This window comes from Filicampus tigris, chromosome 3 (assembly GCF_054856515.1).
Source record: "Filicampus tigris isolate MCC_2025a chromosome 3, RoL_Ftig_1.0, whole genome shotgun sequence".
NCBI classification, from domain to species: domain Eukaryota; kingdom Metazoa; phylum Chordata; class Actinopteri; order Syngnathiformes; family Syngnathidae; genus Filicampus; species Filicampus tigris.
Window position 1 is genome coordinate 17,130,970 of NC_141219.1, and position 11,987 is coordinate 17,142,956.

At 39.7% G+C, this 11,987-nt stretch overlaps 1 protein-coding gene across 1 annotated transcript; it reads left to right on the forward strand.

Moving 5' to 3' along the window:
* The first annotated feature begins 12 nt into the window (after positions 1–12).
* On the forward strand, positions 13–11,938 carry lipca (lipase, hepatic a). The gene is made up of 9 exons (XM_086025135.1): positions 13–259; positions 3,540–3,727; positions 4,507–4,686; positions 5,868–5,985; positions 6,055–6,288; positions 7,940–8,182; positions 9,144–9,258; positions 9,439–9,657; positions 11,428–11,938. The coding sequence occupies exons 1-9, from the start codon at positions 157–159 to the stop codon at positions 11,543–11,545; spliced, it is 1,518 nt and encodes a 505-aa protein (XP_085881261.1). The 5' UTR covers positions 13–156; the 3' UTR covers positions 11,546–11,938.
* Positions 11,939–11,987: the final 49 nt, after the last annotated feature.

The following is an 11,987-nucleotide window of genomic DNA, read 5'->3' on the forward strand; positions in this document are numbered from 1 at the left end:
CCAGTGCCCCTTATCCCCATGCAGCCAGCTGCGGGCCTCCCGCTTCTCGACTCTACTGTACTTTACTTCAGTCCACATGACGACGACTAGGCCCCTCTGACACAAACAGCAAGAGAAAGGATCTCATTCCCAGACTTGACTGTGACATCTGAAGGAATGATGAACGAGTGTGACACCTTGTCTGTGCTCAAAGTCTTGTGCTGTCTACTGCTAACGTGTCACGCTGTAGATGGAAGGAAGACGAGAGGAAATCCAGCGGGTGAGTAACATAAGGACTTCACTTCACACACAAGTGAAACACCCACAAATTGAAGTCCAGAATGAATCTGTTTAAATATATATATGTACACTCACACACACACACGCACACACATTAAAAATAGCATATATATATATATATATATATATATATATATATATATACATATATAATGCTGTCAAGTGATTAACATTTTTAATCATAGTTAATCGCATTTTTTCATAGTTAACTTGTAGTTAATCGCGTATTTTATTTACTGTCAAAAAATGTATTGTTAACTGTGAAAAAATGCGATTAACTACGATTAAAAATTGTAATCTTTGACAGCACTGATATACAGTATATATATATATATATATATATATATATATATATATATATATATATATATATATATATATATATATATATATATATATATATATATATATATATATATATATATATATATATACATAGGAAAGGCACACTTGTCTTTGTACTCGTCACTTGCTTGAGCCCCTCTGAACCAAATACATTTTCTTGGTCTCATCAGACCACAAGACATGGTCCCAGTAATCCTTGGTGTGTCTTTAGTCTGCTTGTCTTGTATGTGGGCTTTCTTGTACATCAGCTTTTAGAAAAGATGTTCTGAGATGACAGTCATGCAAAACATGCAAACTTAACACAAAAGCATACCAGAAGCCAAAATTTGAACCCAGAAATTTCCAAACTGTGATGCATGTCAACCATTTGTCCAGTAATTAGTCTGCATGGAAAATGATCTATTTTCATTTAATCGCTCCAAAAAGTCTTGTTTGCTACAAATAATGTGTATCTTTGTTCATCTATCCATGCGGGCAATGTAACGTATGCCACTAAATGGCATAAGGCAGGGGTCCCCAACCACCGGGCTTCGGACCGTTACCGGGCTGCAGGCCACTTTGGACCGGGCTGCAGCAGACCCACGGATGAAAGAAAGAAAAAAAAAAGTACAGTACTCCCGGTTTATTTATTATCCGATGCTGAAAAACATTTTATTTTGAAAAGTGACCAGATTTTCTCCGTTTCATCCATGTAATGACTGAATCTTAACGCGTGGCAAGTTGTCTCCGTCGCGTAATGCTAATATTAAATGCACAAGCTAGCAAATGAATAAAATAAACACACGTATTTGGAAAGACTTCTGGAGACATTTTGGTTTGTTGTGCTTCATGAGATTTTTCCAATATAAAATATACATGAAAAACACAAATGTCCAATTTTGTCTTTTTTCTTTTTTTTTTTTCAATTTTCATGTTAATGAAATGTCTGTAACACGAAACCCCGTTAACGTAAAAAATGGACATAAGTGTTTTTCACAGGAAAGCGACAAATGTGCCATGGCCCAATATACAGCAAGGTGGAAAATGACGCACTCATCTACTGTGATACTGAAATATATAATATTTTTCCTTTATACTGTATCTAATTGGTTTTAGCGTGTTAAACAAAAGGTTAAATATGTCAAAAGGATTTTTCTCTGACCTAAAGTCGATGACACAGCCAGTGTCTTGTTTTGTGTTGTGTTGTGTTTTGTTTTGTTTTATTTTGTTTTGTTTTGTTTTGTTTGTATTTGACATCTTTTAGAGTAGAGGCCACTATTTGGGGATATGTGGGTCGGGACAAAGTGAGATCACATTGCTGTGGCTGCCTTTTTGGCATCACTGTCATTAAAAACATTCAAATCATTAAAGAGGCACGCACAAAGTGACCACAAACCATCAATCCGAAAAATACAACTGGATGTGGATGTGCTGGATGTGGATCAGTAATATTTGTGGGTAAAGAAATGATATACAAAATGGGGATGGAAAAGTCTGGCAGAGTTCCACTCAACAGAATTGGCAAGGTCCAAAGCAGTCCTCATGACCTGGAAAGCCATTCAACATTTTATTAGGGTGCACTAGTACAATGACTAGCATGTTCATAAAGGTTTTTTTCCACTACTAGTGCCACTTTTGAACAATTAGTAAGCAATTAAGCCTTACTAATAGTGAGCTTCACTAGTAAAACTACAAGGCACAAATAGTAGGAATGCCTCACGCATGAGTAGAACCCTACTAGTAGCTACAAAATCCAATAGTAGTTTTGCCTCACATGTAACATGGTTGTTCTACGAGAAAGATCCTTTTTTTTAAACTAGTGCACCTTAGTCATACTCCTTCTGCACTGAATATTCTTAATAATGAGGAAATAGAGGGTACTAGTACAATGACCTTAAACTGGATATTAAGGATATCGAATACATGCTTTTTCCACTTCTGCCTTTCATTACTGTATGACATCTGTACACCAGTAGAACTACTTTATCATGCTAGTCGGACAATACATGGTACTAGTGAGGCAAAACTAGCAGTGGGCAGTTTTGTGCTACTAGTGCAAGATAAATGCCTACTCCTTGGGCCTACTAGTGTTACTAGTGCAGCACTTTGGGAGTAATTGTGTACTGGTAGACCAAAAGTTGCACGAGTTGTAGACAAAAATGTTTCTAGTAAGACGGTTGTTCTACTAGCGCACTGAATTGTCTTACAAATGAAGACAAAGGCAGCTTTATGGAAAGTCCATGTACTAGTGTAGAAATGCTCAAGCAGCTTTACATCCATTGGAGCATTTATTCAATATCCTTGATATTCAGCTTAAGGTCCATGCACTACTATAATACGCTCATTGTCCTCACTAGTAGGACAACTTTGGCATACCCGTACGTCAACTACATTTAGTGTGTTACTAGTGATATTATAACATTATACTAGTTAACATCTAGGTGTCAACTAGCACACTGTTTTGCCCCACTAGTGACATGTAGTTGTCCTACTCGTGTGCAGAAATGTCATAGAATAGTGGGAAAAAAACTATGAGCAAACACAATCGTTGTACTAGTGCGGCAAATTGTCTAGTACAATTGATCTCCAAGTGTGGTACGTTGGCTCCCTCTAGTGGTACTGTAACAGTGGCTTCATTTTTTTTTTTAATCCAGTATAGAACATTTAAGTACAGTTCAGCTGTATTTAACTTTGACGTACAATATCGCATTCGTGAGGACAAAAAGTGCACTAGTGCCTGGACACCAAGCTGGCTATTAAGGGTAAGGAAGAAATCCTCCAAAATCTACAATGGATCACGTAATCCCATCAATATGTACACTAGCATACTGTTTCGGTATTACTTGTAACTATTCACCTGAGCAAACACGAGTGTGCGTAAGCCTTGTTGTGTTACTCACAGATAAGCTTGCGTGTGTGTGTGTTTTCTCCCCTAGATGTGGCCCTCCCGGGAGACAAGAGGGGCCCTGTGAAGGCGAAAGAGCACCACGTCAGCAGCTCGGTCTTCCGGCTGTTGGTGGCGGGGGAGGACACCTGCACGCTGGAGCCGGCGCAGCTGCGCGGCCTCTCGTCCTGCGGATTCAACGCCACTAATCCCCTCATCATCATCACTCACGGGTGGTCGGTAAGGTCACGCCGCCGGCCGGCTCGCTGTGAAGCGTGACGGGGAACGACTCACTGCGCCTACACCTGCGCTGTTTAATGAGGGTCTATCAAAAAGATCACAATGCTTACTTTGGATTGGATTATTCGTTTAACATCTTGATGTATATTATCCTGCTTGTAGTTCATACTGGATTAATGCGTCCCTCTCATTTAATAACTAAATTAGTTAACCGTAATATTAAGAAACAGCAAGATGAAGTTCAGTTCTACACTACTGTAAACTATAACCACAGTTATAAATAGGCATGTGCACACATTTTTGGGGGCAGGTGCTCAAGCCCCCCCAAAAATAAACCCATCGGCAACATTATTCATACAATTAAAAAAACAGTAACATGTAGACATATACCATTGTATATTATTAGTAGTATTTTTTTTTTCTACTTATTTTTTTTATTATTATTATTTACTAATTTATTTTGTGTTTTTTTTCTTTCAGTTATATTCCAAGTTGAGTCTTTGTAGGTATTGGTTGTGTTTCTTTATCGTGATTTCAATAGCAATTCAATTCAAATAAAAAAATCACAAATTTATACTACTGGTCAGTCCATATGTGTTATTTTTTCAAAACATTTACCCATATAAAGTGTTGAAATGGCATACCGGTACTTTCTTTGACGATGCAAATGGCTGCACAAAAATGCCTTTTTTTTCCTCTGAAAAAGTGATGATTTTGGAGGAACAAATATTCTGTCTGATGCAACGACATGAAGAGTGTGTTTGGCGATGTTTGGTCAGGTGGACGGCATGATCGAGAGCTGGGTGGGCAGGTTGGCCTCCGTCCTCAAGACTCATCTGAGGGACGTCAACGTCGTGATAACCGACTGGCTGTCCCTGGCGCACCAGCACTACCCGAGAGCCGCACACAGCACGCGTGCGGTTGGGAAAGACATAGCGCATCTCTTGTCCTCACTCAAGGTACCAAAACGGTTTTCCACAGCTGCATGCACACTAGTTGGATCGTTTCAACAACACCGCGCTTGAATATCGGAAAAGCAAAACAAATCATACTCAAACAATCATTCAATTAAAATGCATTGCATAAAAATTATATCAAAGATTGTACCTAAATAAATGGTAGTAGAATTATTATTTTATTATCAAGTCAGATGTACAGTACTGCAAGTATGTCATAGTACTATTACGCTGAATTGTCATGCTAGTGAAGACAATGTGCATATAGGCTCTCTACAGGGTAAAACTTTTAGTGGGTATTTTGGTGTTACCAGGTGTGACACGTCTACTTGTCGGGCCTAGTAGTGTTACTAGTGCAGCGTTGTAGTTGACTAGTAAAGCTTAATTGTGGCCTAGTACGCCAAAAGATGAAGCGATTTTTGCTGTAGTAAGACAGATCTACTAGATTGTCCTAGTTGTTCTGGTGGTGCACTGAATTGTCTTATACTGAGGACAAATAGCTACTAGTACTAGCAGTAATATTATCTTTCTTTTTCTTTTTTCACTATTATTACTGTTTGCAATTTCTGCACACTAGTAGGATAGTTTCATGTTATGAATTAAGTAAAACTGCTAGTGGGCATGTTGGTGTGACAAGTCCAAGAGGCACTCTAAAAACAGTTGCGTTAAAAAATAAAAATGGACCGATACACAAATTGAGTCAATTTGACCCACTTTCTTGCAGTGTTTTGTACACCACAGCCCATTTTTTGCGGGGTTGTTTTGTACAAAACTACCCAATTTTGGGGTTGTTTTCTGCAAAAACAACCAAGAAAGTTGGGTCAAATTGACCCAAGTTGTGGATCGGCCTATTTTTGACCCAAAATTGTGTTATTTTTAATCCAACTGTTTTTAGAGTGTGAGTTAAACACTAGTGCAGCACACTGGTTTACTTAATTGTGGTCATGGAAGTTGATCAAAGTTGCTAGACGGAAAGGCTAACAGAAGGCCATTTAAATTGATAGGCGGACCAGCCTGTGGGCGATTACTATTTGGTCCAGCAAGACAAAAAGGCGGATAAACGAACGGCAAAAGGGTACGGGCTGCTAGCGGGAGGCGCTGAACGGACCACAATTTTTTTGTAAAATGTCTGGCTCTGCTACTAATTGTAGGTACTAATAGATTACTATTACTCCCACTCTCAGAAGCACTACGAATATTCATTCCGGAAGGTTCATTTGATTGGTTATAGTCTCGGCGCTCACATCTCCGGATTTGCTGGAAGCTACCTTAAAGGGCCAGAACAAATCGGAAGAATTACTGGTGAGTTTGACGTGGAAAATATAAAGCTGTGTTTACAGCAATTCTTGGTGACCTTTGACATTTGCGCAGGTCTGGATCCTGCCGGGCCGTTGTTTGAAGGCATGTCGCCAACGGACAGGCTGTCGCCCGACGATGCCGAGTTTGTGGATGCCGTGCACACGTTCACCCATGAGCGTCTGGGCCTCAGTGTGGGCATCAAGCAAGCTGTGGCTCATTATGACTTTTACCCCAATGGGGGCGACTTCCAACCTGGATGCCACCTGCACAACATCTATGAGCACATCTCCCAGTACGGCCTTCTTGGTAAGACAAAGACGTTGAGCTACAACTGAACCGCTCCAAACATTAGGAACACTTGCACGATGAGAGCGTTCAAATGTTCCATTCATCCGTTTTCACAATCACATTCTTATGCACACCCCGTCTCGCTCACACATAATTTCTCAGTCAAACCCACACACACACACACACACACCTAGATGCGTACTGTCACAAACACATGCGCACACAAGGAATTATGAACAGTTCTAAACAGCTGTCAGGTGGCACAAAAACGTCCGGCTTCTGATAGAAAGCAAAACAATGTCATGAAAAGCCCGCTAGAGTCTCATTTTTTTATAGCACAAAAACGTGGCATTTCAATAGGGGCGTGTAGACTTTTTATAGCCACTATACTGTATAGAATGAAGAAATTAGTTTTTAGTGGTTGTGAAAGGCTTCTCACAAGATCAATAGTATTTTTTCCCCCGAATGAAATATGTTCATGTGCTGGTGCCTATGTGTAAAGGCAAACATGTCAGTCAGAGAGGAAGAGCTATGTCGCATCCTTCTCCGCTGCTCTGTCATAACATTGTTTTTTCTTAATTGGTGCCGCCACCTCAAAACACAGATTTGAGGAGCCTTGATGCGCTCAGCCCGTTCATCTTTGCTGGTGTTGACAGTTTCTCCTTGTGTGCGTTGGAGCGGATGAATTTAATTCGCTCCAGCTGAGCGCGAGAGGCTCGACGATTTGTGGTGTTTTGGTGCCTCTCAATGCATAAAAAAAAACACGGCAAGCACCACATTAAAGCATCTGTCAAGCTCGGGAGTTAATTAGCAACATGTGCCTTTCCTTCCCGTGCTCGGTCCGGCCGTCTGAGGCGAGCTGCCTCCAGGCTACGCAGTCACATGATGACTTGAAAGGGGATGTGACAACGTCAACGTGTGACAGGTGTCAGCCTTAGACAAGAATTATGCCCGTCTATGTACATCGTGATGTTGTTATGAAAGCCATCGACAGCCTTAGCCAGCCGCAATCACAACTTTCGGCAGTGGTGCCTCGAGATACGAATTTGGTTCGTTAAGTGGTCAAACTCGCAATTGAAAATATCTTAAATCATTTCAAAAAAATCTTTCCCAGTTGAATGTCATTAATTCATTCAAGCCTGCCCCCCCTAAAAAAAGACAGCAAACCATTTGATACAGACTATCTGTAAGTCTTTATTAACAAACAAAATACATACAAATAACATTAACCAATCGCTGTTTTTGTGTACTTTTACTTCCAATGCTTAATTACATTTAATATCAGAAAATCAGTGTTGATAAGTTAAGTTCAGAAAATTTCAGTTTTACTCAAGTAACATTCTTCAAGGTCAATTTTTCACATGTAAAAACATGTAGACAGATAATATAACAATGCGTGCAGCAAGTCATGCATTCTTCATCCTTAGCAAAGGCCAAGGAGTAACTTGTGACGGTTTCCGTGTACAATCATGTCTATTATACTGCCCCCAGGTGGCCAAGGTGCAAATAACAGAAGTAAAGGACGTAAAAAAAAAAAACAATTAAATTACTTGAGTTTTAAAAAATATAGTTTTTAAAAGTATATCTTTTCATCCATCTTGTGGCATCGATAGGCTACAATAAAAAAATATACTGTGCAAAATTGTCCCTCTTTCATTGTATGCTGCAGGCTTTGGGCAAACGGTGAAATGCGCCCACGAGCGCTCCGTGCATCTGTTCATTGACTCAGTGCTCAACGAGGACCGTCCCATCAGGGCGTACAGGTGCAGCAACAACCGGGCCTTTAACAAAGGTGTCTGCCTGGACTGCCGAAGGAACCGCTGCAACACGCTGGGCTACACTATCAAGAAGGTCCGCACGGGACAACACAATAGGCTCTACCTGAAAACACGCTCCAGGATGCCCTATAAACGTATGTCTGCCTACACACGTTAGTTTTTAAGATTTTGATGTTTTTTTTTTTTAACTTCTTTCATCGTCAGCTTTTGTCGTTAGTGTAAAATATCCATTCTTTTTTTTTTCATTCTTCATATTCCAGCCGAAAATGTGCCTTGACTTGAATTTATTTTGCTCGATGACCACACTTTAACTGAAATCATCTTCCCTCCTTGACATGAATGTAGGACCGAACCACCCTGCGAAGAGTGAAAATTTGCACATAATTGTCAGCCATTATACAAAGTAAATGCATTGAGAAAATTAGTATGTAATTTTTAACCCAAAAATGTGTTGAAAAAAATGGGAATCCACCTCCCGTCACTGTTTTCCACGAAAAAAGAAAAAAACTTTTATTTTTAATATTGAAAAATACAATTTATGAATAGGTGAATCCGCGACATGCCGAACCATGAGCATGCGGGGTTCAACTGTAGTCCGTTGACAGCTACCCCAAAAAACAGCTTGGGCATCATGAAAATTCAATGGGCAATTTTTGTGCTCTTTCTGTGCGCACCTTACCCTCCAGGGGGCAGTATAAAACACACCACATCACAACAGCTCAATAAATTGCAGTAATATTAGTTGCTCTTCCAGAGCATAAAGAATAAATGTATGTGATATCCCTCTATTGTCTGTCTAAATGTGTTGATCCACCGTTTGTGATCAAATATATGTAGCCAGTTTTGTTAGCCCATCTATGGTGTTTCTTGTCATGACTTTCGCATGATGCAAAGTTATGTTGCTGTTTTAAATGCACAACATAAAATTATTTTCTTTTTCTGTCATGCAAAACTTAAAATGGCTTTGTTCACTATCTGTCAAACTGCTGATTGTCACCATTTAGTGCTAGTAACATTTTTTTTTTACTCACACGTTACAACTCAAGAAAAGAAAAAAAAAGACAATGATCAGGCCTTCATCTTCCTCCTGTGCAGTTTATCACTACCAGTTAAGGATCCAGTTTGAGCAGGCCATGCAGAGCACCAAGCCCTCTCTCAGCATCTCTCTCACCGGCACAGAAGAGGAAAGCGGAGCAATCCCCATCGCCTTGTGAGCACCACCCTCCGTCACATGCATGCACCTACGTGCTACCATGCATAAATTGCAAGCAACACAGCCTGTGCGAATGAGTAATTCACTCTCGTGTGAAAATCTGCACATGTTTCTTAAGCAAACGAGATGTGGTATGTTGTAATGGTCTAACATTGTTACATTTCTCAACCCGACAAGCACCGAGCAGGTTTTGGAGAATAAGACGTACACCTTCCTGATCACCTTGGACAAACATTTGGGGGATCTGATGTTGCTCAATATCCACTCGGAGGGTTCGGCTCTGTGGAAAAACGTGTGGAACAGAGTACAGACCATCATGCCTTGGGGCGGACATGACACCAAACCACTGCTGACTGTGGGTAAAATCAGTGTCAAAGATGGCGACACACAAAAACGGTATGACCCCTCCCCCCATTTTTTTCCATGGGAAGTTTTTTTCCGAGTCTGAGTCACCAAATTTTGATGATCCTCCGAGTCCTGATCCAATAGCTCAGCAATGTATTAAGGAGAAAAAAAGAGCGCATCCAAATTGTCTTTTTTTTTTATTTTAACAAAACTATCCAAACATGACACATTTTATATGGCTAGTGGAGCAAATACAACATTTAGATCCCTTGTTTTTTGTAGGCGGATCCGTTTTTCAGGGGGCGTATTAAATTAGATGTGTTTAACGCAGCTCTGTTCTTTCCCCAGGTGAAATGCTCCATGAAATTAAAAGAAAATTATTAACAATAAAAATTAAAATATTTTAAAACCTCAATCTTTTTCCTCAAATTCCGATCAACTGAAAATAACATGATCGTCTGATTCAGGGCATCCATATTTTTTTTTTTCCATTTTCAATTTTCAAAAATCTTAATGGGCCGATGTGTTTAATCATAAAGAAAATACTACTTTAAGGACACTAGCAATTTTTAATGATGGAAAATAGCACTCTGTAATTTTGTACTTTATAAAAGCATAATGACATGATTAAACAGAATATTAAAGAATTAGATTATATTAAATGGACATTGTGTCAGTCCGCTGATAGTGTAGTGGTACACACGCCTGAGTTGTGTGCGGGCAGCGTGGGATCAATTCCCGCTCAGTGACAGTGTCTATGTGTGCCCTGCGACTGGCTGGCGACCAGTTCGGGGTGTAGTCTGCCTTCGCCCATTGACGGCTGGGATAGGCTCCAGCAACTCACCGCGACCCTATATAGGATAAGCGGTTTGGAAGATGACATAAATGGACATTGTGCTGCTCCTTTTGGCAATATAATTCAGGCCTGGAAATACATAAGAATACTCATTCCACAAAAAGCCTCAGTAATATAAGTCATCCTTTGCTATATATACGTGCTGTTGTTTCATTGTCGTGTTGCTTCACCATTTGTATTCAAATGTCCATTGCTTATAAGGATTATAACACAGTCACACAGATGCTACATGCTACTCATTAGTTCTTCTATAGTGTTTCCCATTATGTGTTAGCATTAAGCTACCAAATTTATGTGGCTGTTGTAGGTATACAAAGTGTTTTATTTTGTTTTAAATTTAGTTCGAGAGCAAGTTTAGTTTGAGAGTTGGGGTGGTACAAGCAATACGCAGCCTTTAGTTTTTAAAAAAAAAATGTTCGGCTGCTTGTTGAAGTGAGTTTAGTTACTACCACCATACATTACAGTACCAGTCAAAGGTTTGGAGACACCCTCTAGTAATTCACTACTTTTTTTTATACTTAATTGCATATTTCGTCATAGAATTCTTTGGTTAAGCAAACAATGTTATTAGAAACAGAAAGTTTGATCATTTTCATCCTTTAAAATAGGCAACTTTTGCCCAGATAACAGCTTTGCACGTCTTTGTATTTTCTGTCAACTTTATGATGTGGATGATGCTTATGACCTCGAGTGATTTTCAGTTCACAGCTGTGCATTATCTAGAGCTTAAACCTTCATTTTAATTTGGTGTTTCCAAACTTGTGACTGGTTCTGTACATACATACCGTTTTTTTATGCCTGACTATAAGCTCATATTTCGTAAATTGGGTCACCCTTGTTAAAAAATTAAAATTGAAAAAAAGTAATTACTGTCGGATTTCAACGCCACCTAGTGGATGATTTTGTCTCTTGTCTTTAAACGTTTACAGTATTACATGCCTGTGTGCCCTTTTCCACCCTCTCAGGACATCTTTTTGTGCCATGACAAACGACGAACAGCATGCGGAAATGTCACAAGTTAAAGTATTTGTGCGCTGCCAACAAGAGTCTAGTAAGCGGCACAAGAGGCGAAATCACAGCTGAGGAGACTGAGGCACGCCTGCTCCATAGACTGGCTCTCTTTCTGGGTGACGATGTGCAGTTCAAAGATCGGGACGGTCTCTGGATATGTGACAGAACCAGGAGAGAATGTGTTAAATCATCATCCGAATAACAATTCTGGCGTACATATTTTGCTATTACTAGGTCACATTTAAAGTTAGATTAAAACAAAACAAAGATGCGTTGACTTTTGCGTTGACTTCCCCTTTTCTCTGTGGTGTCCTACTTTTTTTTTTTTTTTTACAAATACCCTTGTTATGTGATGAACTGTTGTGCCTTCCACGCTACTATATTTTTATGTTGGTCACAAAGATCTTTTTTTAGGTGGGATTTACCACTGAAATGAGTCATTAAATCACTCTCTGGGGAAATTTACATTGCTATCCTTGTCCAAAAATGGGTATGATGACATCTGGCAAAACAT